This window comes from Balaenoptera ricei, chromosome 6 (genome assembly GCF_028023285.1).
Source record: "Balaenoptera ricei isolate mBalRic1 chromosome 6, mBalRic1.hap2, whole genome shotgun sequence".
In the NCBI taxonomy this organism is placed as follows: Eukaryota; Metazoa; Chordata; class Mammalia; order Artiodactyla; family Balaenopteridae; genus Balaenoptera; species Balaenoptera ricei.
The window spans coordinates 29,123,974-29,151,166 of NC_082644.1; the positions used below are offsets into that span (position 1 = coordinate 29,123,974).

The following is a 27,193-nucleotide window of genomic DNA, read 5'->3' on the forward strand; positions in this document are numbered from 1 at the left end:
TAGGTCAGTGTCCCAAGGCAATAGAAATAAAAGCAAAAATAAACAAATGGGACCTAATCAAACATACAAGCTTTTGTACAGTAAAGGAAACTATAAACAAAATGAAAAGACAACATACGGACTGGGACAAAATATTTGCAAATGATGCAACCAACAAGGGCTTGATTTCCAAAATATACAAACAGCTCATACAACTCAATAACAACAACAACAACAAAACCCAATTGAAAAATGGGCAGAAAACCTAAATAGACATTTCTCCAAAGAAGACAAACAAATGGCCAACATGCACATGAAAAGATGTTCAACACTGCTAATTGTTAGAGAAATGCAAATCAAAACTACAATGAGGTACCACCTCACACCAGTCAGAATGGCCATCATTAAAAAGTCTACAAATAACAAATTCTGGAGAGGGTATGGAGAAAAGGGAACCCTCCTACGCTGTTGCTGGGAATGTAAACTGGTGCAGCCACTCTGGAAAACAGTATGCAGGTTCCTCAAAAAACTAAAAATAGAGTTGCCATATGATCCTGCAATCCCCCTCCTGGGCATATATCAAGAGAAAACTATAATTAGAAAAGATACATGCAGCCCAATGTTCATTACAGCACTATTTACAATAGTCAAGACATGCAAACAACCTAAATGTCTATCGACAGATGAATGGATAAAGAAGACGTGGTACACATATGCAATGGAATACTACTCAGCCATAAAAAGCATGAAATAATGCCATTTGCAGCAACACAGATGGACCTAGAGATTATCATATTAAGTGAAGTAAGTCAGATAGAGAAAAAGAAATATCAGATGCTATCACTTCTATGTGGAATCTAAAATACAACACAAATGAATTTATCTAGGATACAGAAACAGACTCACAGACATAGAGAACAGACTTGAAGTTGCCAAGAGTGAGGAGGGGTGGGGGAGAGATGGATTGGGAGTTTGGGATTAGCAGATGCAAACTGTTATATATAGAATGGATAGACAACAAGGTCCTACTGTATAGCACAGGGAACTATATTCAATATCCTGTGATAAAACATAATGGAAAAGAATATGAAAAAGAATGTGTATATATACATAACTGAATCACTTTGCTGCATGGCAGAAATGAACACAACATTGTAAATCAACTCTATTTCAATAAAATTAATTTTTAAAAAAGAAGAAAGTCACCCAAAAAGGTTTTTCTTAAGTTGAAATAGTACTTACTCTTATCTATATCATCTAAAAGCCTGTATTAGGAATATATTCACTCTGGAAATGACTTAGAATCTACTTACATGAAGGAAACTTAAGTCTAAATCCCAATTTGAGCTGAAAATCTCAAGTAAGTAATGAGCATATTTTTATATTTTTCATGTTTAATAAAAAGGCCATATAAATGGTTTGACTTCTAACAGTTAGTACACAGATCTTATATTTGACATAATTTAGGTCGAGTGTATAATCTGGGAAACAAGATCAGCACAAAAGCACCATGAAAGAGAAAAGACGATAACTGAAAGCATTCCAAACACCAGCACAGAGAGACTGAGCGTCGTATAGTTCATGGTCATCCAGAAAGACATCTGAGAAATGGCACCATTTTGGAAGCTGTTCACGTGGCAGAGACACGGCTTAGTGAATACTGCCTCGGTTTCCCATGAACCTCCCTATGTGCTACAGGTAATGCAAAGGGTCCAGGACGGATGATGCTGCAGGCAGTGGGCTGCCTTAGAGGATCAAGCACCACGCTCGGGGGATTCACTGCTCTTGTAATGAGAAGATGCAGACCTGCTCCTTGCCTGGGGGAGGCTGGCCTCTCATCTCTCAGGACTGCTGTTTCTCTAGCACACCCTGAGAATGGCCTGGATAAAATGCAGCTAGAGCCTTCACGCTTAGCCTATCTAGAAAGAGCACACAAGCACTCAGGGTCCATGTGGATTGCATCTCCCCACATATCTTGAGGCTATTTCAGTGGGTAAGGGAACCAAATAAAAACACTATTTAGGGGAGGATGCAGAGAAACTGGAACCCTTGTGGAAATGCAAAATGGTGCAGCCACTATAAAAAACAATATGAAGGTTCCTCGAAAAAAGTAAAAATAGAATTAGCATAATAAGCTCCAGCAATTCCTCTGCCGGGTATATGTCCAAAACAACTGAAATCTGGATCTTGAAGGGATATTTGTATACCCATGTTTATCACAGCATTATTCACAATAGCCAACAGGCGCAAACAAGCCAACTGCCCGTAGATGGATGAATAGATCTCTTAGTCCATTCAAGTTGATACAACAAAATACCACAGACTGGGTGGTTTACAAACAATAGAAACTTATTGCTCACAGTTCTAGAGGCTGACAGTCTGAGGTCAGGGTGCCAGTAAGTTTGGGTGAGGGCCCTCTTCTGGGTCTCAGACTTTTTTTTTTTTTTAATTTAATTTAATTTAATTTATTTATTTATTTATGGCTGTGTTGGGTCTTCGTTTCTGTGCCAGGGCTTTCTCTAGTTGCGGCAATTGGGGCCACTCTTCATCACGGTGCGCGGGCCTCTCACTATCGTGGCCTCTCTTGTTGCGGAGCACAGGCTCCAGACGCGCAGGCTCAGCAATTGTGGCTCACGGGCCTAGTCGCTCCGCGGCATGTGGGATCTTCCCAGACCAGGGCTCGAACCCGTGTCTCCTGCATTGGCAGGCAGACTCTCATCCACTGCGCCACCAGGGAAGCACTGGGTCTCAGACTTTTGTTGCATTCTCTCATGTTGGAATCAGGTAGGGATCTCTCTGGAGCCTCTTTATGAGTCACTAAGCCCTTTCTTAGTGGAAGACTTAGTCACTTCCCAAAACCCCCTACCTACTAATACTATCACCTTAAGGGGTTAGGATTTCAACGTATGAATTCTGGTGGGATACAAACATTCAGACCATAGCAACTGATAAACAAAATCTGGGATATACATACAATAGAATATTATGCAGCCCTAAAAAGAAGGAAATTCTGTCCTGTGCTATAATATGGATACTCAAGGACATTATGCTACTTGAAATAAACCATCACGAAAGGACAAATACTGTATGATTTCACTAATATGAAGTATCTAAGGTAGTCAAAATCATTGAAACAGAGAGTAGAGAGATGGTTGCCAAGGGCTGAGGGGATGGGGAGGGAAATTTGTGTTTAGTGGGTTTAAGTTTGCTTTACAAGATGAGAAAGATCTAGAGATCTATTCCACAACAAGGTGAATATACTTAACACCACTGAACCGTACACTTAAAAATGGTAAGGATGGTAAATTTAATGTTATGTTTTTTTTACCACAATTAAAAAACTATTTTGTATTTCCTTTGCTTTCTTTCCTCTAATCCTTTCAAAACCTGGTATTGAATTGAACAGCAATATACGCATGTAGTTTAAAAATACCATTCATCGCGTACTCATGGCATATCTTTACCCAGAATGAGAAATACTATCAATAATTTATCTTGTATGCTTCCAGAAATAGTCTATATATATTTACATGCACATATACGTATATGTTCATCTTGGAAATTTCTAATGGAAGCACAATAAATACATCCCTTTTCCTAGCTGTAAAAAAAAAATGTTTCTTAAATCTCATTATGAATAAATGCATTTGATAATCTTGTACACATGAAACTTATATAATGTTTTAAACCAGCGTTACCTCAAATAAATAAACAGATCAATTAATTAAATAACCTCATTGTTTTCAAAGGAATGAATTCCATATAGTACTATATTATTCCATAAAATGGAGTATCGTAATTTCCTTGTGTTCACCTATTGACAGAAAACTGGATCTTGACTGTAAACAATGCACTTAGTTTTCTTACAGGCACTTTCTGCGCACCTCTGAGTGTTCCTGTGGGACTAACTCCTAGAAGTGGAATTGTTATTTGGTGTAGACGATATATTGACAGGACTTAAAAGCATTACTCCTTTTGGGCTGTCATCTTCAGCGCTCTAAATAGCGGGTGCTTTTGAGCACTTAAGTTTATAGAAATTGTCCTCCAAGGACATGCATAATGCTGTGATGAACATGGGTGTACAAACATCTCTTCAAGATCCCGCTTTGGGTATATGCTTTGGGCATATCCCCAGCTTATGCCATTTTATGCTCCTACCAGCACTGTCTGAGAGTGCTTGCTTCCCACGCCCTGAGGAAGAGGATCCCCATCCTGTATCATCACTTTATTCACCTCCAACATGAATCCTCTGTACTGTGCTAAGGTGGTTTGAGTGTGGGCCCTGCAGCCAGACAGCTAGGGTTCAAACCCTTGTTACATCACTAACTAGTTCTGTGATTTGAGGATAGTGAACTTGAACTTTTCATGCCTCAGTGTCCTTTTCTGTAAACAGGGCATAAGAGGGCTGTTGTGAGGACGTGTTTAGTAAATATGTATAAAGCGCATGAAGCAGTGTCAGGCACTCACTAAGTACTCAGTATAACACTTCTTATTGGTTTAATAGTTTTCTTTAAATTGATTCTCTTTTTAACCTTAGTTTTATGCTAAATGCTATGTAACAATATCATAGATCAGATGTATACTATCTATATCTTATTCTGAAAGACATCAAATTACATGCATACATTTAAAATGAAAAGAAAGTTTTTCTAGGACACAGTTTGAAAAGGACTGTCCTAAGCGAGAGTATTAGCAAAGGTTTTGTGGAGTTCAAGTGGGAGAGGTTACATTGTGTCACACTGATGTTGTAATTTTCATTTCTTCATACTGAATCCATACATCATACCTTAAATAGATACAAAGTGGACTAGACCAGGGGTAAGCAACCTAAAGCCAGAACCAGCTGGCTGTGTGGCTTTTTAAATAAAGTTTTATTGGAACACTGCCACACTCGTTCATTTACATATTGCTTCTGGCTACTTTCACACGACAGCAGAGTTGAGCAGTCACAACAGAGACTGCATGGTCTACAAAACCAAAACTATTTATTATCTGTCCCTTTATAGAGAAAGTTGGCTGGCCCCTGGTCTAAACCAATATTTCTCTCTGTCTGAGACCCTTAAACATGCTTGAACAGCATCCAGCTTCTCAACTGCTGCCCTAATCTTAGCCACTCTGAAAGTTTGAGGTTTGCTGATCAGAAATTCTCAACATCTCAGAGTTTTGAGACTGTGATATTAATATTAAAAAAAGTACTCAAAGCCTGTCTTCCTGTTTTGCAAAATTTTAAACTTTCATCATTGCTTTTGTCTATACAAATATATAAAATGTGGTCTGCATCAAAGGCAGAAAATTGTTCTAAGTGTTAAGTGGCATAGGACTGCAGAGTGCAGAAACCATAGGAGTTATCAAGGGCTGTGAACACAGCAGTGCTCTAAACACTCCACCTCTGCTGTGGGCCATTTTCTCAAGATCCCAATTAGTTTGGTACCAAACCACTTGAGTCTTTTATGTCAAAACAACAGACCCAGGAAATCACCCATGAATAGCCTGAAGTACATACCATATCTGTGCCTTCTGTACATTTACATTATGTGTGCAAATTGTAGAATTTGTAGACTTTGACTGTCGTTCCCTATGAGACCCACTATTAGTACAACATCCTATGAAGCTAAGCTGCCAGAACTGCAGTCACGAGGAAGAATTTCCATGAAAGCCTGGTGAGATGCTCCCTGGGCTGTCCTGCCTTCCACCTTCCCAAAACTTGGCTCTGCAGCACTTCCTTTCAATGAGTCTGCTGCCGGAGCACCTTTTTTGGTAAAAATTCACTTTTTCCATCATTTACTTTTCTTGATCAAAAACAATACTTTTGCCATCTCCCAAATGAATAAAAAAGTCTACTTCTAAAGCTATTTCCCCCACAACTCTGCCATACTCTGTTCATATTACTGTTTAAGATTTACCTTTTTCATAAAATATATCCTAATTTCCATATATCTCTAGTAACACCACTTCTGGAACTACTTCATTCCAGGAAAAGTAAAACTGTAATTTGTAAGATGTCTCAAGAGTTGCTATTTATCCTGCTGCATATTTAAAATTCTACTCACCACCACACCCCTCCCTCCCAACCTGATAACACCTGGCAATTCAAATGAGCAAAATCGTTACTTTTGCAAAGCAATAAAGTAGGTACAAAGGATATCGGGATAAACAAGCTGTAGTCCCTGATGCCAGAATTGATGTGAAATAAGCACGAGGTGAATAAATATGGCAAAAGAAAAGTAATACTTGAGAAATAAAAATGAACAATCCTAGGAGTAGAAAAAGAAGGGCGTGTCTACACAATTTTAGTACAGAGTAAAAGGGATTTGAGTGAAGGTTTTCAAGTTGGGAAGGATTGTAATCGACAAATGGAAGGAAGGACGCTCCACACCCACCGAATGCAGCTGGCCCTGGCAAGAGGCAGTTGTTACTGGATCCTGGGTTTCCAGGGACCCATTGGCTACTTTGTGGTAGCACCTCAGGTGTCTCATTCACTTCTCTGCCTCAACCTTTTCAGCTGCTCTGAGAGTTTTCGACAGACCAAATCCAGCTTTTATCTCTATTGTCACTGAGACCTGCAATGAAGGGCAAATGGAACCACCTCTCTCTCAGGTTCAGTAGGGCATCGTCCTTGTACAACTTTGTGGGAAAGAAGCGTTAAGCCTCTTGTTACACTTAGGCTTGGCACCGAAAGGCTCCCATCACACAAGCAGCATCACACAGTTGGCTAAGTTTTAACTTAACTAACCATCTGGGTTGAGGTCTGTTTGAGAACAGCAACTTTTCCTTAACTCAATCTAACAACTCCTTATTGAGAATCTGTAATAGGCCTGGCCCTCTGAGTAGATTAATCCCTGACCTAATGGCTCTCAGAGCCCAGAAGGGGGAGACATGTACAGAAAATTCAACTGTGGTCCACAATGGTAAGTGCAACCAACAAGACTGTCCATGGTACAAAGTCACTGCCTCGGGGATCAATGCGCTTGACGTAATGAGGTGAATGGTTAGGAAGGAGAGGGCCGTGTCCCTGACAAGGCCAAGTACATGGAAGAGATCGATACAGAATCATAGAAATGCTGCTCCTATTCTGCCCAAAACCACCCAGTCTCAGAGCCAAACTTGAAATCGGCAAGCCTGGAGCTGGCACAAGCCTCAGACAGCCAAGGCACACTCTGCAGACCCTTCTTTGCAACCTCTTACCTGATGTGGTAGGATGGACCCTTCTTTGCAACCTCCTACCTGATGTGGGGCTTGGCTCTGTTGAGTCATCAACTCATTAGCAATAAATGTATTAACCTAGACCTGAAATAAACCAACATATATTTAAATGACTGAATTACCAGGAATCTCTGTCAAGAGAATTTCTGCTCCTTCTACCAATAGAGCTTCACACTTAGCAGAGTGTCTGCTTCCTTACATACAAACCCTCCTTATCTGAGTCCAGTTTTTCTTATTATGATTTGACACTGTTCTTATCCCTCTTTATTCTGAAACTACACAGTCATATGATCTTTCTATTTATACCAAGTAAACGTAATTCTTTTAAACCTGAATCCAATATTCTTTAGTAATTTGATTATGCAATATTTCAAACATCCCCCCAAAACAGATATGCATGTACTGATAATCTAGATTTATTTTAACAAGGTAAATATTTTGCCATATGTGCATCAGCTCTTTCTCTTAAATAAATGAAGTGGTGCAGGTATAACAAACAGTCCCCTTCCCAACCCCCATGTATTTCCGTGTCTTTTTTCTGCCCTGCAAATTCGGGGTCACCTTTGTTGCTCCCTTAGAGCACTGTGAGACTGTTGTGAATCTTTCAATACAATATTAATTAGCCTTATTAATTAGTCTACTTGGTGTTCTAGGTTGGAAATGATCTAAAGAAGAACAAAGGTTCAAACGATTTGCTATGTCTATTTTATATTCATTTAAGGACCTACTGCTACCTATTAAATAGAATTATTTATACTAGAACTTATGTTTCTTTCAAGTAATTTCTTTTCTTATTTTTCTCAAATATATTTTGCCAGTCCTTTCCTAGAAGAATGCCTTTTTCACACAAAGGGCCTGCATAGGAAGAAAAATGCACTTAAATTCTAAGTTGAATTCAATGCATTTTGAAGAACAATTTCCATCTTAAATTCATAAAGGATATAACTTCTGAATTAGAGTTCTGATGAGTTTTTAATATGAAGAATAAACTCCTAATGAATGCAGAGTATAGCGATTCAGGAAATATTATAGTTCTCAAAGATAGGACTAACTTTAACCACTTGATTGTTATTCACTGATAACAATGAGAAAGTACCTGGGCTCCGCCCCCCTAGGTTGGTGACTATCAGGGAGAAAGAGGGTGTCTTGCAGTCAGAGGGCACTGGAGCAAGCTTCCTGAGGCCCTGTTACAGAGAGCATCACCTGTTCAGGCTAACACGTGCGTGGGATAAGCTGCATCCTAGAGCAGGCGGCACAGTCTCCTCTGATCCAGGCAGCTGGAGGATAGTTAAGGGGCAAAACAATTTCCCCCACAGATGGGACTTGGTTCATCCCAGTCAGTGCTTCTCACAATCTAGCTTGTACTGGAATCCCCTGCTCATCTTGTTAAAATGCAGATTCTATTCAATAGGTTGGGGTGGGGGCTGAGATTCCATATTTGTATCAAGATCCCAGGTGATGCTGCTGGTCCGTAGGTTACATGTTGAGTAGCAGGACTCATAGCAATCTAGGTCCTTCAATTCATAGAGAAAAAAGGAAGGCGAGGAGTAGAAAGATAAGATGTATAAGAAGAGGAAAGCAGAGAAATAGAAAAGAAAGCAAAAGGTCATGGAGAGAGAGTGAAAGAGAGAGAGAGACAAAGAACAGGAAATTTGATAATATGGCCCTCCCAGCATCCCTCCCTTCTAAGTGCCCCCATTAGGGTGGACATCAAGTCTTTACATGGCCCCACCCCCCAATCCAGGGGCTTCGGTGCTAAGTGTAGGGTGGCCTGGGAGCCGTCCTGATCAGATCAGCTCTTCACAGGTGGTGAGATCTGAGACTCCCCTCAGCCAGAGCCAAGTAAGTCCGAGCATTTCCTCAGATTTTTGAACCAATAGAGGAAAATGAATGCCAGAAGCTAATCCACAGAAGGCACAGGGCAGGGCTGCCTCTTAGTTACAGCCATTCCAGAGACCCAGCTAAATCCTCCCCTTCTCCGTGTGGTCGGATTCCCAAATTACCTAGACTGATTCAAGTTGATTTTCTAGAATTTGTAGCAATACAGATAGAAGAGGGATATAGGGGAAAATGGAGAGAGAAGAGAGAAATAAGGAGAAAAGTATTTAATGAAAGGTGAAAAAATAGATAAGGAAAGAATAGAAGGATAGAGGAGAAGAGGGAGAAATAGTAAGGAGCTGAGAATGAAGACAAAGTATTGATAAAATAGAAGAAAAAACACCCAGGAATTGCAGGAGGAAAGGTCCCCATGTCCAATAGGGACCCAGTGGTCCCTGGGCCAGATAAGCCTCAACAGAGGACACCATTGCAGTGGACACCATTAGGCACGGTCTCCCGAGAGGAGAGGTGGGTATTGGCCTGGCTCTCACTGAGTCAGCCCATTGTTCCCAAACAACTGGAACGGGGAGGGAGAAGAGACAGAGTCAGGGCAGGCAGGTGGTCTGGGAAGGACAAGGCTTGCTAGAGGGTCCCAAGAAGACCAAATAGGTGCCCAGGAGGGTGGTGATGGAGCTGCCCCAACACCCCTCTAGAATACTGCCAGCGCTCTAGGCTGCCCACTCACAGACCTCTCCTGCCCACCAAGGATGCTCACAGACCCAGACTCAGAGCAGGACAGTGGTTGGCGCCCACACCTCTCCCCAGCCCGGTCCAGAGGCTCCCAGGGAGCTCAGAGCTCACATTAGCTTGCAGGTAAGAATCCTGGTTCGCAAGGGCTGCCCCACAAAATTCTTGTAATGAATCTAAGAGTCACAGTAGATTGATGTAAGTGTTGGCTGACATATTCTCAGGGAAACAGTAGAAAATCAACATTAGTGAGCTCTGTCAGTGACCACTGATCTGCTGCACTGCTCACTGCAATGCTGTTCTATGATCCTCAGCGTCCTAAGACTCTGGCCACTTCCTGATTTAGTTGGGCTGAAGCTGCAAACTCATCTTCTAAGTCCTATGGACGTTTAGCACCAAGCTTGGTCAAGCCACCTGGTTTACTAAATGACCGATATAAACCATGATTGTTCACATCGTATAGGAAATGCACCCCTTCTAAACTTGTTCAGTGATACTTCTTCCACTACATTTCAAGTGAGGACATTTACTCTGCACATCAAAAGAGTTTGTATGTCCTGAGATGTAGTGCATCCCTTGGTGAGAGATGGTGAGGCCTTTTCTGTCATGTAAGACACATGCCTATATTTCCATTTAAATAAAACCCTTTTGGAATGTATTTCACAGATCTGAGTATTTGTTTAATTTTTTTGGTTATTTTCACATAGAAATCCAGTTCAGCCATGGAAGCAGTCACTCATTAAGAAAAAATATTAAAGTGGAACATATCACCAGTGAAGAACATAATTTCTTTTTTTAAGAAAGTCAATTTGGATAACTAACCTTCAATAACTGGACCTGCAGTCCTCAAATCCCTTAGTCAAAGACTTTGTGGCCAGCCATGTCTCAATTTCATAATTTTGAGGATTTAGAGAGGTATACATTGCATTTCACATATTAATTAATATTCCATGGCAGACATGTGGCAAAGCATATGGACAACTTGCCCAAAGTAACATAAGTAAAGATCTTCTGTCTTATTATCATCTCATGTCCATTTTCAGTAAGGAGTTAGGATAGACCTTTTTCTCAGAGTTTTCAGAATTTGGAAAGAGTTAACATGTATTAGCGGACAGAGTTAGCACAGACAGCAGATAGACCCAGAAGAACAAGAAAAGTCACTTAAAAAAATTATGACAGGGAGAACATCCACAAAACTTTTAAGGCCAGAGAAGGAGTGCTTGATTTGGACTTTCTTATAAAAGTAGAAGGAGGCTTCCTGAGAAGAAAGCCAATACACAGTCTTTCTTGCTGGGGGTCAAGGTTACATCAGCGAGGCCACAAGCTGGGGACACTGCTGTGGGTGAGAGCTACACTAGTGATGGCGGGGCAACAGCCTCTCAGGGGGGACACCTGTGACACACCAACTGCGAGCAGGTGCTCAGATACCCCTGCAACATGACTTCATATGACTCTGGAAAACATCTTCAGATCCAATGAGAAATGTGTTTGCTAGGAAAGGATACCAAATGCAGAAAGAAAAAAAAAATCAGAGATGTATAAATACAGTGGGGTGGGCAGAAAGGCCTCAAAGATGTCCAGGCCCTAAAGAAAGGAACTGTGAATATGTTACTTTGCATGGCAAAAGGGACTCTGCAGATGGGATTATGGTTAGGAAGACTGTCCTGGATTACCCAAGTCGATCCAGTCTAACCACATGAGCCCTTAAAGTAGAGGACTTTCTCCAGCTAGAAGAAGAGGAAATCAGAGAGGTGCAGCAGAAGGAGAACAAGAACAAAGAGCGATTTAAAGATGAAAGGGACTTGACCCCTTGCTGCAAGAACAGGCCACACAGAAAGCATAAGGGATGTGGGAAACCTCTAGGAGCAAAGACCAGCCCCCAGCTGGCAACCTACAGGAGATCAGTGTCTCAGTCCTACACCCACAAGGAAGTGAGTGAGTGTGTATGCAGAAGCATCAGGAGGGCAGTCCTGACTGCTGCCCTCTGAAAGGCCTGCTTGCAAGGCTGGCCCATTCCCAAGACTCTAATGAGAAAGGTGGCTTACTGTGCCTAATGTTTGCTCAAACACTGTGGTTCATACTCAGTACCTGCCTTCCTTCTGGGAGCCTGGGATTTTGTTACACGCAAGGCAGAGGGTGCCTACATGACCAGCCCCCAGTACATGAGCTCAGCTGGTTGGTAATATTCCATGTGGGTTTCTATAACTCACTGCTGGGCGATTAAGCTAGTCCCGTATGACTTCCCTGGGAGAGGACTCTAGAAACCTGCGCCTGATTTCCTCTGCGCTTCACCCCAAGCACCCTCTTCCTTTGCTCATTTTGCTCTGTGTCCTTTCACTCTGCTAAATCATAGCTGTATGACTACACACTGGTCCTGTGAATCCTCCCAGCAAATCATGGAACCTGGGGAAGGTTCTGGGAATCTCCAGACACCTTGAAGGACAAGTCTTCCCCAGAGCCTCCAGGAAAAATGCCTTAAGCAGAGAACCCAGCCAGGTCTACTGTACTTTAGACCTACAGAACTATGACATAATAACTCTGTCTTGTATTAGGTCACTAAATCCATGAAAATGTGTTAAAGCAGTGATAGGAAATTAAGTAAATGGCACCATGAATAATAAACATATTACTTTCACTAATGAAGAGTATAATATCTCAAGGACATTTTTTAAAATCTTAAATTCATTCTCAAGTTAACATCAGCAATTCATATCTAAAACAACCACGTGAAGAAGGGGTAGAACCTCTGGTAAAGTGTATGGTTGATTTTTAAGAGCAGCTGACATTTTGTGAGAGGTCTGGAAAGCAGCCAAACCAGCCCAATCTTTTTAAAGGAACTGTGAGTATAATGTCAGAATCATCAACTAGTGTGATTTACTGCTGTCAATGCCAGTTGTGTACAGTCGGGCCCAGATTAGGAGATGAATTCACTTAACCCACGGTGGTGCACGCAGAAGATGTGAGGATGAGCCCTTTTCCTAAAGGAGCTCAAAATGTAAGAGAGGAGAAACACCTCCACTGGAGCTTCAAGGATCACTAAGTTGAGACCAAGGGCTACAGAGAAGCACAGAGCAGGGAGCTAAGGAAGGCATCCTGCCAGAACGTAGATTCCACTCATTCGTTTTAATTCAGCAAACATTTACCAACGTGCTCGGCCCCAGGCACCATGAAGTGCTGGGGACACAGGGAGGGATGCAAGCTCAGCAGGAGTGTAAGGCAGGCCACTTTACCCATGTTTATTGTGTGATAGGATGGATAGGATTGAGGGGTCCACTTCTGTCCTCACCTGCATGATCTAGGGTTAATAATGCCACTATATTCTTGACCCTACTTCCCCAAGGGTGCCTGACCTTTAAAGAAATCAGCAGAGGGTGATGCTTACATATGATTCCTCTCCAACCTGCTTAACTAAAGACAAGAATTGTTAGAGTTGCTCAATCAAATGGGATTGGAGCGGGGCGAAAATATGAACCTTAATTAATACAATGAAGAATAAGTAGGCATTAACTATTAGTTAACTAATTTTGAAAAATAATATTTAATTTTGAACAAAAGTTCTCTATGTAAGTAGATGTTTCATTAAGCTTTAACTCACTTAAGCAATATTGACCTTAACCCTGCTTTGGACTTGGTGTTCTTAGAATAAGCACAACATTAATATCTGCTTCGGATCATACACATGGCAATTACTTGTTTGGAAACCTTAGGTCAGCCAGCCCTAAAAACACTCACATAGCCCTTCCCACTTTGTTCTTTTATCTAGTATTAGACAACTAACTAGTTTTTCTTGATTCAATTTGCATCAACATTTATTGACTAACTAATAAAAGCTCCAGGGATAAGAAATTAAGTAAAAAAAAAAAAAAAAAAAAAGTAAAAAAGAAAAAAAAGAAAAAAGAAATTAAGTAGACCACAATCTATTAAGTTATAATAAGTTACAGAGTTCTAAGGAAATTCAAATGAGGGCAGTTTGTTACACAACGAATATTATCATTTTGTTGCCTGTTACTTTTATAGATAAGCTATGTGCTAAGACATAACGGCTTTTTAGCTGACAATTTTCTTCTTACTCTGACAATTAAGAAAAAAAATTTCTTAAGTTCTACAACATTCTTAGCCTAAATTAAATGGAAGATACACTGTGTATTTTTTTTTTTTTTTTAGCTTTAAAAGACCATTTATTTATTGATCTTAAATATTTACAACTCAGGGGTAAAATATCTATCCATTTATTACCAATGGGCTATTTTTGGGGATTTTTTGTTAGGAAGGGGTTTCACCTGTTATCTTTACCACTTTTATTTCTGAGGGAAGAGAATTCCAGGTTATCTTTCTAACTCTATATTCTGCTTTCTAGTTGTTTTAAACCAGTCACCTGGCTATTTTAGTAAATCTCAAGGACAGCCTCATTAACAGGCTAGAAATAGTTTCCCATCTCTGAAAAGAAGGTCCCACTGACTTAGCCACTGCCACATATCAGCTCCTAAACAACCTATTGTGCAAAGCATATTCAATACATATAATGACACTTTTGAGTGACCGCAAATGTACACCGATAGCATTCCGATGGAAAACCAGAAATGGAATTTCTTCAAGAAACATAATAATGGGGGACACGGAGGCACAGCAAGGATTTGTGAAGAATGTATCAAGGAGAACTGATATTTCCACTTAAATAGCAAACAAAAACCCCTCCAGCCTAAACAGTTCCTTTGTACACTACTATTTTATTAGACCCCAAGTAAGAACATCTTTAACGCTTTAAGAAGATGACTATAAATTACTCTATAACTTATGTTTTGCATGGTTTTTAAATGTTCATAATGCTATAATTTATTTACTTAATTTTACACAAAGATATAAAAAAAAATAAATATTGCCATGCATAACTTGTTGATATTTTTAAAAAACCACAAATAAATAACTTGAAATGTTGTCTAGAGAAATTGTTCCTGCATACTTGTTAATTACAGGGGACTCGAGCAACTCTATTTTAATACAGGATCCTCAAACTAAAAAAGCTTCCAAACAAAGCCAAGGATAATGCCCTTAAATGATCAAAATGTAATTATTAATGCTAAGGGAAAGAAAACAATACAAACCGAAACTGGAGTGCAAACACCTTTTTCGCTGTAGGTTTTAATGGAAAAGGTTTGTGAGCAAATGGGGTTCCTTCCCCAAGGGCATGCTGGAAACATGGAAAGTGAAGTGAGAGGAACTGGGGAGCCTTCCTCAGTCAACCTCTTATCTTATTTCAGCTTCCTGAAACGTCCCTGGTTAAGACTTGTGACTAAAGAGACACAGACAAGCATTTATATAAATGTCCATCAAGGTTCCTCGTTAAAGCTAAAGTCACACACTAGGGACAGGTGGTCTGAAGGGTAATTGAAGGACGGTAGTCGGTTGGGTCCAATCTGTTCCTCGGTGAGCAGAGCCAGGGCTGACCTCACGCTGAGCGCATGCTTGGAATACCAGATATAATCCAGAGTGTGCCGGCTCTCGCCCGAGGTCCGGATCTTCCAGGTCGTGTACGGAGGTTCCGACTGCCCGTCCGCGCTCAGCAGCTTGTAGGCGCTGTTCAGGTTGAGGCTGGAGGACGCGAAGTGTCTGTAGACCTCCTCTGTCGGCTCTGCGTTGAAGTCCCCACAAACGATAAGGGGAATCTTGGCTCCCTGGGTGATGTTCTGCAGGTTCTGGAGAAGGTCACAGCCTTGAGCTGATCGAAATCGCTCCCAGCCCGTGCGAGCCTTCAGGTGGGTGATGGCGATGCAGAACTGCCGGCTGGACTCCTTGCACTCTAGGGTCTGGGCAATGGCCACCTGGTTGGTTTTCAACGTCATGGCCGTCAGCCTGATGTTGGCACTGTTGACGAGCTTGAATCGGTTTTGGAGAAAAAACAAGGCACAGCCATCTGGTCCGTTGTTGTGTTCCATGTCCAGATAAGGTGACCAGGGCTTGGGGAAAAACGTGCCCTGATAGCCCAGTCTACCGAGGAGGGGGCGGAAGGTGTCAAAGTAGTGGTCCACCTCTTGCAGGCATAGTATGTCGGGCTGGTAGGCTAGGATTTCTTCCAGGATGAGACATTTCCTCTCTTCCCACTTGAGTGCTTCAAGAGGGCACTGTACAAAGTTGTCTTTGCCTTCTCCAAGAGCTTGGGCGAGGATGTTCCACTGCATGACCCGGATAGGCGCGTGGCTACTACTGGGGCCGTCGGCCCTCAGATCCACGAAACCCCTCTGGAAGCGGGGAGGCCGAGTGTGCAGGACGGCCCTGCACTCCTCAAGGAGCTCTTTAGGGTCAATGGGCTCCAGCTGTTCCGGGTCGGGCGCCACCAGATACTCCCGGTGCCGGGCGGCGGGGCTGCCGTCGAGGGTCTTGGTGAGAGCGCTGTAGAGCCTGCTCGTGCCGTTCGGGAGCACAACCTCGCGACGCCGCGGGCCGCCGAGGCCGCCGCCAGGAGCCGGGGGGAAGCAAGGCGCGGGGCGGCGGCGGGCGCGGGCGAGCGGCGGCGCGGCGGCGGGCCGGGCGGGCGGCGCAGGCCGGGCGCGTCCCTCTGCAGCAGGGCGGAGCAGAGCCGCCGCGGGCTCTGATACATGCCGGCCGCCGCCGCCGCCGCCGCCGCCGCCGCGGCCCCTGGCGCGCCCAACCCACCCGCGAGCCTCGCCGAGGCGGGCGAGTCGAGCAGACTGTCTGGAGCGTCCGAGCGGAGGCTCCCGGGCTCCTTCTCTTCCCGCCGCGGCCCGGGAGAAGGTGCTGGGCAGGCGAGCCCGAGACTGAGCGGCTGATGCTGCGGCTGCTGCGACGCGAAGACTACTGTGTATTTTTTATTGTGGTAAGATATACATAACAAAAAGTTTAGCATTTTAGCCACTTTTAAGTGTACAGTTCTGGACATTAACATTCACATTGTTGTGCAAACATCACCACCTTCCATCTCAAGAACTTTTTCATCTTCTCAAACTGAAACTTTGTCTCCATTAAAACACTTACAGTCCATTACTCCCTTCCCCTGGCTCTTGGCAACCATCTAAATTATATTTTTAAGAAGAAGAAAAAAGTAATTTCTTCTCCACCTGATGAATCTTCTTCAGGCCACACCCCATCAGCCAATTGCAAACCTGCTGCAGACCTTTACAACACTCTACTTTTAGAGCTTCTCATTCACAGCAGACTGTGATTTAAAGATATGAAATGCTAAATATAGAATAAATTACATAAATTTTAATATTCAAAAAGTTAAGCAAACAAAATTTAATTCTTCTAAAAGAAGCATGGATATGTAATCGGAAGTAGAAACTATGTCACTGATGTAAAATAGTTATGATTCCAAAGAATCCTAGGGATCTATTGTCCATAAATTACAAGGGGCCACATGGTGCCCAAGTTCCTGTTGGAGCAGGAACTCAACATATCCCTCAACAAGTCCTCCACAGAGAGACTCTCCATTACATCTATTTTTACATGTTCAGGGTCTTTCAGAAATTTCAGTTTATCAGAGGGCACAGAGAAAATGAATTCGCTTTATTTAAAAATGCTGAGGCAATATAAACTATTGTGTTTGTTATCAAACAAAAATAAAATCAGTCGTATGTGACTTATTTATTCCTTAGACTTCACACTATTTAAAGGAAGAATGGGAAGACATTTTCAATATTTCGCTACATTATAAAATTGTTTTACTTATTTCATAAATTAGCCATGGACGGTGTATTCTGGAACGTCACATGTGGCTTACATTCAGTGGAAACATTTTCAAGTAACTTAGGAGGCTCTGGTTCTATACTTGATCTGACAGATGGGCAGCAACATGCAGTAACTGGCATAATTCATACTCCGACAGACTGCTTTTCAATAAAGCACATACCCAGATGCTTTCCTCTCGTCGATATTGCTTCCAGTTCCTCCCGCCATCGCTGAACATCAGGAGGTAGCTGGTCACCCAGTCGGAGCTCCCGTATCCTCCCTGGGTGGCCACAGCTGTGACCTCCATTCTTTCTCCAAGGTCAATCTGCAGCCACTGGTATTTATTTGACCCAAGGGGAGACCAGCCACCAGCTCCTTTTTGTGGGAATAAAAAGAAGAAAACCGGTAAAGACAGAGAAATCTTTGAAATCTATATTAACCTGTAAGAATGGGGTCATAAATAAGATTTATGAAAATCATAGTTTCAAATTCTGCGTTATATAATGCCCCAGAATTATACAAACACACTCACATACACACACACAAACACAAAATAAAAACACAGGTTAAATGTAAATGGATGAAGCCTATATTAATTGTTTTGTTTCTTAGTTCATAACCCCTGACTCTCTGGTATTGGGGTGTCCCGCTAAGTGAAATTGCTTAATGTAATAGGTGGACAACTAAACACCATGCCATTACATCAGTGCTTGGAACTAGTGTCGTTACTGGCTTCAATGCATGACTTGCCCTTTGCTGGACATAAACAAAGGGCAAACTTTCCTTTGTTGGAAAATAACAAACTTTCCTTTGTTGGAAAATAAAGCTAGAAAACCTTAATTGTGGATTCCCAGCATGAGGAAGTACAATGTGGAATGTTGGGATAACAAAGATGGCTATGGCATAGCCCTACACTCATGGTGCTTACAGACTCATAGGAGAAGCAGACATTTCAAAGAACAATTTGAAATGCAATATGGGAGGGGTGGAGGTGAAAGTGATTTCTGTGCAGGGAGGGAGAGTTCTAAAAAGTCAGCAAGGAGGGTGAGCGAGAACCCAGAGGAAGTGAATGGGGAGGAGTTTCTCAGGTATTCAAGACAATAGGCGCAGAGTGGAAATTACTGTGCTTTGTTTTCTCCAGTGCCTGTGAGACACCGAAGAATTAGGGATACCTGTGAATGTATGATTGATATATTTTGTTCTTCTAGTTTAACAGAAACATGAGTTTTGAATTTAGATTTAGATGTCATATTAAATTTTCTGAATTTAAATTATTATGCAATATAAAAATTGGGAAACAGGTTTGAAATGCATTCTGGAACTGATATTTTGCTAATTATCCATGTCTAGAAAACACAGTGTCATGTAAACAGTCCCTAACACAAAAAAACTAGCTTTAAAAACAATTTTCCCCATTGTCCTGACATCTAATTTGAGGCTCTCATAATAAGGTCTGACACTTTAGACAACATTTATTATCTTTTTTATTAGGGGCTATTATTAACATCCATGTCCTGTTTACAAAAGCTGTTACGACCAAGTACATGTCAGGAGGTGTGTGACATGGTTACAAGACAGCTCAAAGGAAAATGGAAGTGGAGCGCTTACATCAGGGTGTGGAGGTGAAACTAGCAAGTGGGCACATCTGTTGCTTCACTATGTCCTCCGCTAACGGCACTACGTGTATAACTCTTAGCAAAATTTAAAGCTTACAAATTCTTTAAAACTCAAATTCTTTCTAAGATTTCCTCATTTCCTGCAATCTTTATTCCAAAATTCCAAAATTTCCTCTCAACCACAAGCACAATGTCTTTTCCTTTGATCCACATCTTAAACATGCCACAACTCTGGCTGTTCTGTAATGCATTATGAAACTTTTTATTTTGAAATAATTTCAGATTTACAAACGAGTTGCAAAGATGGGATAGGGAGTTCCTGTCTACTTTTTACTCAGTGTGTCCTAATGTTAATATCTGACATCACCATGGTATTTTGATCAAAACTAAGCTATTAACACTGGTACAATGGTAACAAAACGACAAACTTTCTTTTGATGTCTCCAGTTTTTCCACTAACTAACTCCCTTTTTCTGTTCCAGAACCCCACATTGCATTTAGTCACCTTGTCTCCTTAGTGTCTTCCAACCTGTGATAGTTTTCAGTCTTTCTTTGTCTTTAATAACAAGATTGATCACCACCCAACACCTTCTTGCTACTTCTACTGATTTGTGCAAAGGTCCCTTCTAATGTTTGATGAATGATAAGTCCTTCTGGGTTCTAGCTGAGGGTTAACTAACAGTCCCAAGTAACATTACTCTGCAACTGCCTGTAATTTTATAATAATTGCCAAAAGAAGGCAGAAATTAGGTGTTGGCTTTTAGCTGATCACTTTAACTTAAAGGTTCTACATTTGAAGTTTTATATGAATCAGTTTCAATCTCTGCGAAACTGCTAAATGTCCTGTATTCTTAGTATCAAGGTTGTAAAGAATGTACTGAAGATACTTCTTCTTTTTGCATTTCACAATCTTTCTCTGTCATCTTTAATCTCTCTTGAAGCAGGAAGTATCATCAACACGGGTACCACATGTACAGAAATGCAAGAGAGTAAAAAGCATCGGCATGCTTCCAGCATCTGCCCTGGGACCAGCCTCTCCCACAGATGCAGCCACGTCTCTGTCAACCACTCTTCACCATCTGCAGGTAATCAACCTTGAACATTTCACATTCCTTACCTGTGGTGAGAAGGTGCTACTGGTATGCAAATTAAGCTATCTGATTAAGTAGGTACTCTGATAAAGTAATGAAACTGCAGAATTCCCTGTGCTGCAAAGCAATTCATTTCAGCTGGGTAACACAGCCACGGCGTAATCCCCAGACCCCTGTAGGGTGATGATGTTGAATTACTGTGCATTCGCCCATGCACGCAGTCCACCGGGGTAGATGCCCTTTTTTCTAATGACTGGAAAAAGTGGGAAATGCACAAATGTAACCTGAGGACTGTTAGGGAGCCCCGAACAGTTTTACTGATGGGTAAGGGAGACACTGTTCTGTAATGGAAAACAAAACAAAATACACTGAAACAACATTAAAGTGGGTACCCTGAGCACAGCCGCCCCACCAGCTCTTAGCTGCAGAGCAGTGGTTCTGAAACTGATCAGCCTGCATTATTCAATGTTGCAAATCTTCAGTAAATTCCCCCTGGGAACCAACACCCCCTGAAACAGAGCCCAGGGATTTGCAATTACTGTTTTGGAGTCACCAGTGCTGAACCCACAAGAAAGGCACTTGCCCTCCCACCCAGCTCTTCCCCTGACCACACCACAGACTGTCTTTTTCCATTGTCACCGTCCTGTCTCCTGCCTCAGCCCCTTAGTTGAATAAAGTGTCACAATTCATACAAAGGAAAACATGTCCAGAGGGTCTGACTTGCACAGAACAAGGTTCCACAGCTTAGGACACTGAACACAAAACATCCCTCCCAGCAAAGTGTGATAGGTATGCTTTAGGGCTGCAATGAGAATTCAACAAGAAGCTGTGTTAGAGCATCTAGCACAATACTTTCTCTCCCATACACGATCGCAAGACGGGAGACAGTCATGGTGAAAGAGGGGTGACATCCAGAGTGTGGGGCATTGCAGTCTTTTCATTACTGAATGGCCCATTACCTGCCACTTTATACTAGATAAAGGAGAGAAAATGAGGAAAGCCAAAACTTGTCACAAGCATGTGATGTGTTCAGGACCCTCCCAGATGCTCTAAGTGCTACCTCACAACTCCTCCATGCACCCGGCAAGTGGGACGGGTGTTACAGTCTCTGCTTTGCAGACAAGCAAAAAACAATCATTTTAGGTTCGGGTGAGGGTATTTTATTAAAGCTTAGCTCCCTTTTCATTCTCTACCCCTTCTAAGAACATATCCCTGCGATTTGTCAGTTATTCAGTATTGTTTGCTTATCAATACCAGACTGTCTTTTATAGTGATATACTGGCAGATATATTGGAAGGTTTCTGTCTCTAGTTATCCCTGTGTGATTGTTCCCCCCCCCCCCCCCTTTCGTTGGCTCAGACACAGGCAGTGACTTGTGTCTTTGGGGAGAGGAAAGGCTGAACAGGAAACTCTCAGCGAGGGCCTTAATTATTCTGCTCACTGATCAAGATGAAAATGACCCCTGCCCCTGGTGGCCACGGGGCATGCACTGTCATAATGAGTGTCAGCTTTGTGCAGAGGGGGAAATTACCCAGAGGTGGAAATTACCCAGAGGTGAAAAGGAGAATAGCTCATGCCTTCTTCAAGTTGGAACAAGGTCCAGAGCAGAAAGATACTGAAGGGAGCAAAGTCAAGTGGGATAATCTGAAGTGAACAGACTAACCTATCTCCAGGGCATCTAAATGTCAAGCAAGTAAATGGCTAAATCGAAATTGTAACCAAGGGAAGTTTCCCTCCAAGATCTTCATTACATTGTCTCAAATAGGAGTTCATCAAGCTCTGTGTATTTCTTTCTTCACTTAAATGCATCGTAATTCACAGAAAACTCATTCCAGATTCCAGGCGGGGCTGGGTGAGTGGGGAAAGGGTGAGATAAGCAGGAGTAACAGATGTTCCCAGGAAAAAGGGGCCATAGGGCAGCAGACCCTGGGGATGCTCCCTGACCATCCCACTCAGAGATCTCTGGGATTTATATATTGGTGTTTTTGTCACAACCCTGCCTACATTGCTGAGGGAAATTTAAGCATTTGCTCCAGCTCTGATTTCTTAAGGAGCAATTCCAACTATCTACATATACCATTTCTAGCTATCAGGATGTAAAAAATGCAGAAATCCTCCCTCTGGACCTGTCTAGGTAACCTCTGATTCCCTTTCTGCTGTGCTTCCTGCAGTCTGCTAGCAGCCTGAGCAGGAGACAACAGGTAGCTTTCCAAAAAGTGCATCCATAATGAAAGAATCACACAGAGCTGCCTAATTGTAAAACAGATTCCTGTACTAAATGCAGACATACCCTATAATGGTTTTGTAAACAGACAATTTAAAATTAAATAAAAAATAAGTGTATACTTGTTAATTTGTGATTCAAATTAAATGCCAGTGATATTAAAGAAAAAAAGTACAGTGTGACTGTTCACACGTGACTCCCTTAAGTTCTGTGTGCAGTGTCCCGAGGGACAACTTTCAATGCCCTTGGCAATTAACATTCATTGCTGCAGCTCTTTCTGCATAAAATAAACAAAAATCCATTGCTACTGTGTGTTTTGTTTTGCTTCTCTCATAGACACTCCTGACCAAGTTTTAAAGAAACACACAGTAGCGAGGCATTCAGATCTGAGTTGATCTCAGGCTTTGCAGTTCTTATGTGTTTGAAGTTCTGTATTGACAAGACTATAAGATGATTTTGCTAATTTCTCACCTTAGAAATAAAATACGAATTGCCCAGCAAGCCTATAAACCATCCGAACATGTACTAAATACCTCATGCATGACTGAATAAAATGTATGACCAAGTTTATTTGTGCATCTCCCGTGAAATCTTCATGTTTATGAGAGATGCAGCTCTGAGATCTGGTCTAATTCTATAAAAGCATCATTGTGCATCTTTCAGAGGCCCCCTGAGTTATTCAGAACAGATATGATTCCAGATCATTCTTGAGGCCACTCAGAATAGCTGCATCTCCCTCTGACATGTAGAGAGCAGTGGGGAATCCAGGATGCCCAGAAGGGCAGGAGGCCAGGCGCTCTGCTCCAAGGCCCCCACCACTTCCCAGGGACACAGCGTTACTCTTCTTAAGGCGAGAGCTCCTTTTTCTTTTTAATTAAATTCAGTGTAGGATCATGTCAGGAAATGCAAGGGTGACATGCTTAGAAATAAAACCATGAGTACTAAATTATCCATCCATACTTGACTGCTCAGTTAGCCAGAAGCCTTTGGAAAAAAAGTCCATTGATGGTAAAACTTACATTTTCTTTAGTGATGTTATGTAGCTGAATTCATTACAATTTGTAAGCACACTGTGGAAGCCTTGGATAAAAAGAGATATGTACAGACGAGCTGCTATACAAAATAGAGTAGTAAAATGAGAATGCAAAAAGGATGAGGTCTGAGCATCACAAAATGTAAATACTACTGACAAAGGTGCATTTTTCTGGGGTGTAGGCATTCATTCCCAGCAAAGTATGGCATTATTTTGTGTCGGAGAAAAGCCTGCTCCACTGGATTTCCTTGGAGGAAACATGGCAACAAGGGAAGAGTCTACTGCAAGGATCACAGGACAGAGAGAACAGGGAACCCCTGAAATACCATCTTCCAGTCAGCCCCTAGTCCAGAAGCTCCTCATTAATGTTCAGAGCAAAGGTGGGAGTAGCTGACCACAGGGTCCACTGAGATATTCCATTAGCCTTTGTCACTGGCTGTGGTCTTCCTGGACCAGTCTCTGTGCCACAAGTTAAACCAGAAGTTCAAGACTCCTGTGTGCTTTGATCAATAGTGATCCCAGATGCCTCATGAAAGGTTGCTAATTGAACCTCACCCCTTTGGCAGGATTGAAGGTCACCTCACTTGGTACGTCTTTCATCAGTGACTCCAAACAAGAAAAAGGGAATATCCCTACAAGAGGCAATGTAATTGCATTGGATGAGTAAAGCAGTATGTAATGGGATAAAATATATCTCCATAGGGATGCCAATATTTATTAAAAGTGGAGTAAACAAAGACATCATGGTGTATGTCAAGGATACATACTGTTAAATAAATAACGTTCATGAACATTTCTGTATATTATACATGATATAAAAGTGATTACTTTGGAAAAGAACAGAGTAGAATTTGCTAGACAACTATTTTTGAATTTGGATAGTGCTTAGAAGGGCTTCCACATACCTTTTGGGAAGTTGCCAAGTACGTCATAGGCAGTACTTACTCTTGGAAAAATACTATGGCAAAATTGTGGCCACCATAAGATACTTACTGGGCAGATAATCAACACAGACATAATTTTGCAAGGATAAACTGTTGTGTTTTTCATTCCTCTCTGGTAAATCCTGTTAGCCAGTGATCATTATCCCATGAAGCCCTAGCGAAGCCAGGGAGGGCAAAGACCAACTAAGAAAATAGGAAACAGGACGTGTGATGTCTCCCTCTTTGGCAGGAAGAAGAGATGGGAACCCAGACGATCGTGGGAAAGAGAGGAAATGGAGGAAGGGTAAAAGGTGGTGGGAGGGTGATTCAGACACCTTGCTCAGGAGCGAAGTCCCAGGGGGATCAGAAAAGTGAGAGGAATAAGCAAGCTGTGGAAAGGCTTTGTCTTGGCTTCCATTTGGAATTTTGGGAGATCACCTTGTAGGGGGCTGTGTAGTCATTACTAATGGTTGCCAACTATTTCCCTTCTTCTACCTTCCAGGCACTTGGAGGATTGCGATTTCCACGCCCCCTGGTGGTTGGGTGAGGCTATGTGACCAGCTCTGGCCAACAAGCTTTGAGTGGAAGTGATAGGTTTCTTCTGGACTAAACTGCCAGGACAAAACCATTTGACGATCTTTTTCCCCTTGGCATGGTGAACCAGACTGCCCACAGGCCATCAAAAGGGGGCACAGAAGTGAGATGAGAGTCTGACTGGATCTGAACAGGTCAACTTGGCAAAGGCAAATTAAACCTGTAACCAAGGCTGCTCAGGCTGGAAACCAAATGAGACTCATGGTCAGGCTTCAGGGAGGCAAGAAGTGACATCGCAAAGATCCCGGAAGGGACAATGACCTGTTCCCTGGGAACACGGTCTTACCAAGAGGTAAATCCGCCACAGGCTTCAGGAGCAGGTGCCAAGTAACCCTCAGCGTTAAAAGCAGACAAACTCCCTTCAGCAGATAGCAAGGAGCTGAGCCCCAACGTGAGAAGCCCCACCATTCAGCTCCATGAGGGCACCAGCCCTTCTGTAAACCCAAACACTGTCTTGGAAAGAAGCAGGAACAAAGAAATCTGAGCATCCCTGGAAGATGTTCACCCATTCAAAAGAGTCCACTGAATCCAAAAGAGACTGAGGATTGCCTTATTCTGGGGGTAGTGCTATAATTTGGGCTACTTGGTAGAGAGAAATGACAACATTGCCTCCCTGAAGGTTGTTGACAACGCTGAAAAACACGTTTGGTTTGTTCTGGTTTGTCTCATCTAGCATCTTAGGTTCTATGGAGGTAACCTGGAGACTCCAGACCTTGAAAAGGACCATGGGAAAATCTGAGCAGATGAGTTCTGTGTGACAACTGTACGGCAGGGTCTGCACGAACCCTGGGATTTGGGGGCTTCTCCTCTCACATGCTACCATCATGCCGTGATTTAATAAAGTTGCCTGGTCACCAAGACAGTGCTCTGTGCTTTAGTACATGGGTGTATTTTACATGGATGCTATTACATTTGGCCTGTCCACTGCACTCAATACCCACAGTTGCATCTGCAGGATCATTTGTTAAGAAAAATCGGAAAAAGAATGTGTCTTGGCCCTAATAGGTCTAAAAACTTTTAGGAAGCACAGATAAACAGAATGAAAAATCTGACATCCAGAGGCAAAAAGTCCCCAGTACATTCATATGCCTTTATAAAAATCTGGTTTGCAAGCCCTTTTATTGCCATCTGAATTGCTCAGACTAGTATTTGGGAATACTGACCAGTTCTACCAGGCACCTAGCCTGTGAATAAAAGATAGAAAGACTGGAGAACTACGATTTTATGAAAAAATATGAGGGACAAGTTTATTATTATAAGATTTGCATCAAACATTTTTGATGTATTCAGTAATATTCTGATTTATATCAGGAGTTGATATACGTCTAGATATTTTAAATTATTATTCACTCTTTCCATTTTCTAACATTTCTTTGTAAAAAACAGTGAATTTTACATCATAGCTTATTTGGGATATTGCAGAGTCCAAATAATCAGACGTTCCAGGTTATAAGAAAATATTTAGTGTCTGATGCCCAGGCCTAAGCATTGTCTCCTAATCGAATCATGTGTATTTATTTCCTGCTAAAACCTGGAGTATTAACTTGTACTAGTAAATGTACTTCCTAAAGTGAGAAATAAATATCTTAACGCTGAGAATTGTTGCTAATATGCTCAGCCATCAATTGTATTGGGAGCATTAGACAAAGTCTTTCCTGGCTCCACCAACACATAAGTCTGTTGTGAGGAAATATGATCAATGTCTCGGTACAGGAAAGGTGAAGAATTACAAAGAGAAAAGAAAACATCCAGTCAGTTCAGCTTGTCTCCATCTACTTTCTGTTTGCAATACACAATATAGTAATCTGATATGCCATTTTTGATCAAGTTAAATTTAAAGCAGTCTCATTTGCACTGTCAGTGATGAGTGGCTTGCCGCATTAGAGGGCGTGATTTTCAGCATCTGGGCCATGAACGGAGTTGTCCCTCTTTCTGGGGATGACTGTTTATGCAAGCACTTCGGGGGAACAAAAAAGGAGAACAAAATGTGTGTACACTTCCTCCTAATCAATCTCAATCAGCTCTGGCCAGACCACTCATCTCACCACCATGCCTGCGGTGACTAAAGAGGACACGTCACGTGGCTAAAAAGAACATGTTATCCGGAGTTGGAAAGTAGCATCTGAAATGCTAAAGCCAGTTTCATGAAGGGTCACCTCCAGTAACAATAATTGTAAAAACAAAAGGTTATTTTCACATGCAAGATCTAGAATGAAAGTCCAGCGTGGTTTACTCTAAGGTAGTTTGTTTACTTTTGGTTTTGGTTTTTTAACTTTTGTTTT

At 42.0% G+C, this 27,193-nt stretch overlaps 1 protein-coding gene and 1 pseudogene across 4 annotated transcripts in view; both read right to left on the reverse strand.

Annotated features, from left to right (window-relative positions):
- LOC132366923 (contactin-associated protein-like 3) overlaps positions 1-27,193 on the reverse strand; it is a 164,108-nt gene that overhangs the window by 29,184 nt on the left and 107,731 nt on the right. For 3 of the 4 annotated variants that reach the window (XR_009503605.1, XM_059924372.1, XM_059924373.1), the window contains exon 4: positions 17,612-17,805. Coding sequence is in view for 3 of the 4 variants with exons in the window: in XM_059924372.1 (XP_059780355.1) it covers positions 17,612-17,805 (194 nt within the window). In the remaining variant the exon portion in view is untranslated. Of the gene's footprint in view, positions 1-16,402; positions 16,561-17,611; positions 17,806-27,193 lie in introns of those variants that run through there. The other variant, XM_059924374.1, reaches the window with a different exon arrangement.
- LOC132367711 (nocturnin-like) lies at positions 14,609-16,342 on the reverse strand (annotated as a pseudogene).